Here is a 7,873-nt window from a genome sequence, read left to right on the forward strand (position 1 = left end):
TGTTTTATTTATATTTTCTAGTTATAGTTGATATATTTATGTAATTATGTTCCGAGGGTTTTATTTCTCTTTCAAAAAGTGCAAAATCTAAGGTTGCAAAAATCTTTGTAGTTTTACCAGGATTGGGCGGAAGAACACGTTGCAAACACGATATTGCGAATCGCGCAAATCGTTCGACAGCACAGGACACACTGACCGTGCATTTGTGCAATGGAAAGTCCATCGGCCTCGTATGTTCCATTCTTTTTTTCCGCGTCGATTTGATCGCGCTCGATTGAACAACATCGAGTCGTTCATCGTGTCCTGCTATTAGTGTCATACAGTTACTTAAATATTACTAGGAAGTACCTTGGTAAAAATATAAATTTTATAAGATAGTAATTAATGCAATTCTCCGCACACACACGAAATAAAAAAATTATATTCCAAAAATCGTAAACGAGAATCTACCTACATGTATTTGTGTATATATAATACCTTTTTAATACTGCGTACGTGTACAATTATGACTAACATATATTGACATGTTATATATCTATCTTTAGCTTTATAACTGTATTTATCCCAAATAATTACTGAACCGAATTTCTTCCTGCATTTTTCAGGCGTTGCATTCGATTGTGGCCTAATTATATATTGTGGTACGTCGAAGCTTTATATAAACCTTTCTTCAAAAAGTGAAAGGTTATCGACTGCAACCGGACCTTCTCGTTGCTAAAGAAATATCTTAAATTGTCGTACTTTCGTCGCGTGATTTTTTGTAATAATTCGAAGGCTATCTTGGGCTACTCTTGACGTTTTATTTATTCGTCTTTTTATCGCTTCAATCATTTAAATTTCTTATTGGAAACATTTCTAAATTCAGTTCTGACATTTTCAAAATATTCCGAGTTCATTACTGTAGCTTGATTATTTATTACCCCGGTCTTTTGTTTTTAAAGTAGGAATTTATTATTTCAGACAAATCTGTGTAATAAATCATTAAATGAAAGTGCCAACGAAATATCCGAATGTAGAAGTGGCCAGTCAGCAATTATTTAACAGCGACTATGCCCTAGCTAGTTGCATAACGTGAATTGTTCAAAACGTGTAAAGTAGAATCCGCTGACTCGGGTTTAGTGACTTTCCATCTTGCATGCCCTAAGCTAAATCGGCCACTTTCAACTCGGCTCGGTCGTGAGAGCCTGTCATTAACATGAGCGGGTGTAAATGCGTCCTTGCTTTGTACTCGTGAGAAACGGGATGCCATCGCTCATTACTGACACTCGTTCTCATTGTTACCGCTAGAAGCTCAAGATCACGTTCACGGTCGTGACCAAGATAAATCTCTGGATATTATATACAGTATACTATTATAGTTTCACTTTAGTCGATTCTGCTCCGTATGAAAAGTATTCGAAACGAAGAGATGTGATTTTGTTTCTCCCACGAAATTATAGAAAAGCTCGGTGGACCTCGGTGGACATAAAATTTTCCTCAAGGAATTGAGTTACCCCGTTGGTGCGCCTGAAATCGATACGTTACGAAAACTGCTTTGACAAGTTCTGTTATTGTTACGGAGCGCATAATACAATTGCTAACGATACAAATCAGTAAATAACTAGCCTGAAGTTACGTCTAGTTTAACAATTGGTTTAATAAAGCCAAGTATTACCAAGTATATAACGATTCGATATCGATGAGGTTGCTGCACCCGGAAGAAGAAGAAGTTCACGCGTAAACGGTGGACTCGTTTGGTCTAGTTTCGCCGATCGTTTACGCGTAATCGCTTAATCGCGCCGTAATCAACTTCCACTGCGGCCACTCGTCATTGCCGTCGTCTAACGTAATACCCATCTACTACAGCTCCAGAAAATAAGTAATTTCGTCATTTGCAACGTTACAAAATTGCCACGCGTTCATACAAGATTAGGTACTCACGTCCCTTACGAAAGTCACTCTCGTCTGTCATCACGTGCGTTTCGCATTACATATTCGCCCGAGTTGTGCGCGTAATAATCCAAATGCCGGAGAGAGGAAGACCTCGTCGGTGGAGACGCAACGACGGAAGTGAGCGCGACCGCCTCCCGGGCCGATGTACTATGATTAGCGAAGCCGATATCCCGATGGTGCATGGAAAAAAGTGCATACTTCCGCGACCAGGGAAAAAACAGACCTCTGATTAGGCCTAGCCTATAAAGCAACCATTTTTCTATTCAACTGTCCAGTTCAAGTACGGTCTTCGTGTCCTACGAGCTCTTCCTTCCGAGACCGTCGCGCGTCTAGTTTCTTCACCAAATTCGAACTGTCTATACTCAATTAATCCGACATGTAAATTGTTATTCGCAGAGGATAGCTATCTTGCTCCTGCTTGTGATAGTGAGTGTAATGTGAGATTCGAAGTACGAATGCGCGCTATTATTTGATAAGTTACGTAACTTAATTTATTCACGTTACTTCGGGTTTGTATTGTTCAGTTTGTCAAACGCATCGGCAGAATTTGCCAACGACGTAAGAAATATAAAAAGAAGAAAGTGTGGCATCAATTTCTATTGGACATCATGGTATTACAATCGTCCGCTAATTGTACTTAAACCTTTGGAACTTTGAATGAAATAATTACCTTTGGAGCGAAAATATAAATTTTCAAGATGCTCCTCATGTTATCGAGGATACTGTCTCGTTCGAATTGCATCCTGATTTTGGTGATATTCAACCTTGCGTCCTCGGCACCTTTGAAATCCCAGAAACACTCGCCGTTCCAGAGCGAACAAGGCTTCTCGGCTTCCCCAAAGATCTTGGAGCTTCAGCTGCCGCTGAAAATTTCGTCGAAAGAAGATTTATTAGCTTGGTCTAAGTACGTAATGAGTTTGATGGCGTCGAAGATCAATTTCATGTCGCCTTTCAAAAACTTATCGGACGAGAAACGAGCTCCCTTTACGAGCAATCCAGGCTCGAAGTCGAAGGAGACGATGAAGAAGGCACCTCTCAATGAGAAACGACAAGGTCCAAATTATCCAGCGCGAAGGCTCAAGGAACCTCATATGCAAAGACCGGATGAAAAAGTGGTTGCTTATCCTCTGCCCATAGGGGCGATGAAACCGACAGCACCCAATCCTCCCCAGCAAAATCCTTCTAGCTTTTCTACGGGTTTCAACGAGCCGACTGATTTTGGACAATACATGGACTTCAACCTCGGGAATCTCTTTCAGCAAAGTGAAATTGATACCTTTGGAAATTTGGATTTCTTGCAGCAGCCACCTACCAACGTGTATCTCCCGTTGCCACCGATCGATGCCGCTAAATCGTATCAGAGCGCCATTGGTAAGAATGTTTCCGGCTTCGGGGAGTCGGCGAGGCTTCAGACGATGAAAAATTCCTTGGATCTTCACATCAAGACTCCCAGTGTCGAACTAGAACAGGCATTGCCAATCGCCATAAATAACGAATTTACTGGAATGAATCTGTCGCATATAGGCGAACCTCTGCTGACTTTTCCGTTCCAAGCAGTGGTCACGATCGCTAAAAACCTACCAGCGGCTACGATGATCTCGAAGATGCAGGCGAATGATTATACCGCGATTGGAGATCTTCCGAGGGAGTTTCTGCCATACTTCGAACAAAACAACCTTTCGAACGAATCCGGACAAATCAACGTCGTCCTCAATGATTTCATCGCAGATACGAGTGAGACGAAAACGCGGGGAAACGTGAAAAAGGGGAAAGAAGAAAAGAAGGAGCAGAATGTACGCGAGCCGAAAAAGCAAAGCCAGAAGAAAGCCACGAATAGCACGAAGAAGCTGAAGTCGTCCATAAAACGACAATCGTCCGCACTCGGGGATTTACTGAGGACGTTGGGTATTTTGCGGAAAGTGCCGAAGAATGCCACTGAGGTTAACATCGCGACGCCTTTACTCTCTATCTTGAAAGGTACGAACTCGCAGAAGATACAAGTGGCCTTGGAAGAGGTGAGTAGATCTCAAGCAGCGTAATTCTGCATGCACATAAATTATTTACGACGTAAAAAAATGCCATGACGCGATAAATGATAAGACTATTATAGGTGCCGCGGGGGAAAGAAATATGTCACTGTATTTATAAGAGTGGCGTTTACATGATAACTATAAAAAGTCGCAATTGCCGCAATAATTTTGCCGCAGAACAACTATTACAAAATCGAGATCAAACTCACGCTCTAACACGACATTCGGGCAAACGACTATTGAAAGAGGAAACTGCTTTGCTTTGCATTTTCAAGAGTTAAGTTATAAAGGATGTTTATGTAAGAAGTTCTTTCGTAAACATTTTAACATATAGATAACTCAGATAACCGTTTTTGTAGTATTACACGAAAAGGATATATAAAAATCGACAGTGATTGTAAAAGAATGTTATAAAATTAAGAATTTATGGCCGATTACTGCATTTGTCAAAAGATAAGTAGGAAAGAACGGCGATATAGACAAAAATTGTGAAATTAAAAATTTACAATCGGTTGCGTTGGCTGTAATACCTTCAACCAATCAGGACACGTTCTCATAAATATGTATAAAAGTGTCGCGTCTGTGATCCATTACACAAATGAGAACCAACATAACGAATTTCTTTTTTTAGTCTGTCTTATCGTTAGACAGATCTAGTGACGAAATCAATAAATTGGTGAATCTAATTTTGCATTAATAAGAATGTAACACTAAATTTAACAAATTAGGAATAATTATTATAAGCAACTATATTTCAACATCACTTGTCTCACGGTTTCAAAATAATTGATGTAAAAATATTCATTTACCAAGGACATTATTAACCGACAATGACACGCAATTATTTGTTTTAGATACCGCCGCCTCGTGGAAGACGCAACGAAACGTTTCTAGCGCAGCAAGTGAACGTACGCAGTTTATGTATTTTTATTTATTGTAAAAACACGTATTCTATGATCATTATAACGTAAGCTATCATATAGGGGAATGATGACGACGATGAAAACGGCAATAGTGAGAACGGCAATGGTGAGAGCGGCAATGATGAGAACGGCAATGGTGAAAATGGCAATAGTGAAAACGGCAATGGTGAGAACGACGATGATGACGAATCACAGACAGAAGCCCAAGAAGACGACGACGACGACGAAGAAGAAGAAGAGGGTGGATCCATACAAGCTGTGATCGACTTACTGCCGTTAGCTGCGCCAATTCTCGAAGAACTTAGTGATGTAAGATGACGTAACGACAAACTTGTAGTTATGTACTTGTAGCTGTGACATTTGTGAATGTTCTATATTCATGTTTGCGATTACACGAAACATTCTATCGCAATACGATGTTATAATAGAAGTGAAGTCAGCGTAAAAAAAAACAGAAAGCTATGATTATATTTCAGCCAGATGCCGAGGTTGATATAGCAGAAGTGCTTCAAGGTGCAATTCCTCTTCTCGAAGGACTCTCTGACGTAAGACAAAAATACTAGTCTCCTCAGTCCTCTCCAAATAATTCGCAGAGATTTAATTATATAACTGTAGAATGTGTGCTCTTTTCCAGCCGGAAGAGGAGGGAGGCGTCGATATTCCAGCAGCCTTATTGCCCCTCTCTCAAAAGCTCAGCGAGGTAAATTTACCGAGCAATAATTACCAAAGTCTACTCTCTGAACATGAAAATAATCTGTGTAGGGCCCGGACGGACAAGGTAGCGATTCTGGCGCCATTTTAGGACCTCTCATTCAGCTGATAGCGCCGTTGAGCGGACCTCTTTCGGGCCCCCTGATCGGTCCGCTCAGTCGTTCCAGTAGTGGCGTAAGAATTTTATTTTATAAAATTGCACCCATCATAAATTGTGGATTCTGAATAGAGAAAGATTGAGTTTCATAGAGATGTGAAAGCAGATGTGAATATAAATATCAATGTGATTTTCAGCCCGACGGCGTACGGGGGTCGGCGTCTGCATTTGCAGCATCGGCTGAGCCTTTGAGCAAGGTAATTCATATTTTTGCAAACCTTCCTGTATGCTCGTGTACTTGTAGAATATAGTGCGATTGAGAAGTTTGGTGGTGGAACGACTTAAGTCGTGTGGTGGAAGAATGAGTTGGTAAAAATTTGTATTCAAAATTTTGCAAATTTACGTATTTATTAACCAAACTATAAGATTCCAAGTGCACGTTTTATAGAGATATTGATCTGTTGAATACGATTATAAAGCTTTTTAGCTCTCACATGACAAAACACTCAAGTCCACTTAAGTCCACTTAAGTCGTTCTTCCACCGATCTCCTCAATTGTGATCTTGCATTCCTGAATATCTATTCGTGCTCTCGATTTTAGCCTCAGGGACCATATGGGCAATCGGTGTTGTCGGGACTTATCGCCAGTATCACCGCTAAACTAAGTAAAGTACGCATCGTGAATGTATCTTCTATATAATTATTTAGCGGTCTTTATTAATCTCAAGCTTAATCTCTTCCTCTTTTAGTATTTTACGAAACTAAGTAGACGCTTTCTTATTTCTAAATCCCAGGAATCCGCTGTTGCGGCAGGTGACTCAGATGTGAAATCTCTAGTAAGCTCGATTGTGTCAGGCGTGCTTGCTGGTGCCAGTACTGGTTCGAAAGGCCACAAGGGTCAATACGGTTACGGTCAGAGTGGTAATAATGGTAACAATAGATATGGTCAGAGTGGTTATAACAATAGATACGGTCAAAATGGTCAGAGCAGTAACAGAGATACGTACCAATCGTCTACATCCTACGGCGGTTATCATCAGTCCTACGGCAGCTATAATAAACCCTCCGTAAGAACTTGTATTTTTTTTACATATATGCGCATAATTTTATATTTTTCTAAACTAATTGAATTTAATTACTGTGAGAAAAGCTTAAGATAAAACGGAAAAATTAGTATCTCCTCACTGAAAAAAATTTCTGGTTGAATATGGACGAATCAGATAATTCCTTTAGGATTTACCAGAATTCCTTTAGGATTTACCAGAATTTCTGTAGGATTACAGGATTTCTGGTTGAATATGGACGAATCAGATAATTCCTTTAGGATTTACCAGAATTCCTTTAGGATTTACCAGAATTTCTGTAGGATTACAGGAATTCTGGTAAATCCTAAAGGAATTCTGGTAAATCCTAAAGGAATTATCTGATTCGTCCATATTCAACCAGAAATTTTTTCAGTGCTATTTTATTATTACTGATATCCGTGCGCAAACAAAGTGGCGTTGTTTTTGTATCTGGGACGAACTCTCGATCGATTTTTGTAGGGCTCTGGGGATGCACTTAACCCGATAAAAGACATCTTCGGCGCTGTCCTGAAGCTGTCGGCAACGTCGTCGCGCGCCGGTGCATCGCTATCCGGCAAGGCGTCAACCGCTGGCGCAGAACTGTCGGCCGGTTCCTCAGAATCGTCACAGAAACCAGAGAGCCCCACGTATGGTCCACCCGCGCATCCGACGTACGCAGCACCGCCGCATCCGACGTACGCAGCACCGCCGCCCACTTCCTACGGTGCACCTCCGTCCACGAGTTCTCCTTACGTGTCATTCACGCGAAGACAAATCCCGCGGAAGCAAATAAAGAAATTTTGAGTCTCGCATCTCGCCCGCAATCTACTGCTTTTTCAAGGGTTACGTTTGCGATGGACAGTATTACAACTGTGAAAAGAATAACTTCCTGGTTTTTCTTACGTAAAGCCTCTTCGGAAGGGCTTCATTTAGTGCAGATGTCACGGCCACACGGGAACGGCTCTTGACCTCTCTGATAAGACCATTTTGCAACCACAAACTCATTACAACTGAGATTATGTGGGTATACCAGCTTCTGTGCAATGATTGCAGGATAATCTAACCGTGCAAGGACAAATGTCACGTCATCATTGCGAACTTTCCTTTTCGCCTCAT

At 41.0% G+C, this 7,873-nt stretch overlaps 1 protein-coding gene across 1 annotated transcript; it reads left to right on the forward strand.

Annotated features, from left to right (window-relative positions):
- Window positions 1-2,630: 2,630 nt before the first annotated feature.
- Window positions 2,631-7,561, forward strand: LOC105562227. The gene is made up of 10 exons (XM_012012893.1): window positions 2,631-3,947; window positions 4,817-4,870; window positions 4,946-5,194; window positions 5,362-5,430; window positions 5,520-5,585; window positions 5,648-5,770; window positions 5,891-5,950; window positions 6,295-6,363; window positions 6,488-6,833; window positions 7,269-7,561. The coding sequence occupies exons 1-10, from the start codon at window positions 2,631-2,633 to the stop codon at window positions 7,559-7,561; spliced, it is 2,646 nt and encodes an 881-aa protein (XP_011868283.1).
- Window positions 7,562-7,873: the final 312 nt, after the last annotated feature.

This window comes from Vollenhovia emeryi, unplaced genomic scaffold, assembly GCF_000949405.1.
Source record: "Vollenhovia emeryi isolate VEMERY1.0 unplaced genomic scaffold, V.emery_V1.0 DF939193.1, whole genome shotgun sequence".
Lineage (NCBI taxonomy): Eukaryota > Metazoa > Arthropoda > Insecta > Hymenoptera > Formicidae > Vollenhovia > Vollenhovia emeryi.

Coding starts and splice junctions, on each gene's coding strand:
- LOC105562227 (XM_012012893.1), top strand. CDS start 2,631: ATGCTCCTCATGTTATCGAGGATACTGTCTCGTTCGAATTGCATCCTG. Junction 3,948..4,816: donor TACAAGTGGCCTTGGAAGAG/GTGAGTAGATCT, acceptor TATTTGTTTTAG/ATACCGCCGCCTCGTGGAAG. Junction 5,195..5,361: donor TTCTCGAAGAACTTAGTGAT/GTAAGATGACGT, acceptor ATTATATTTCAG/CCAGATGCCGAGGTTGATAT.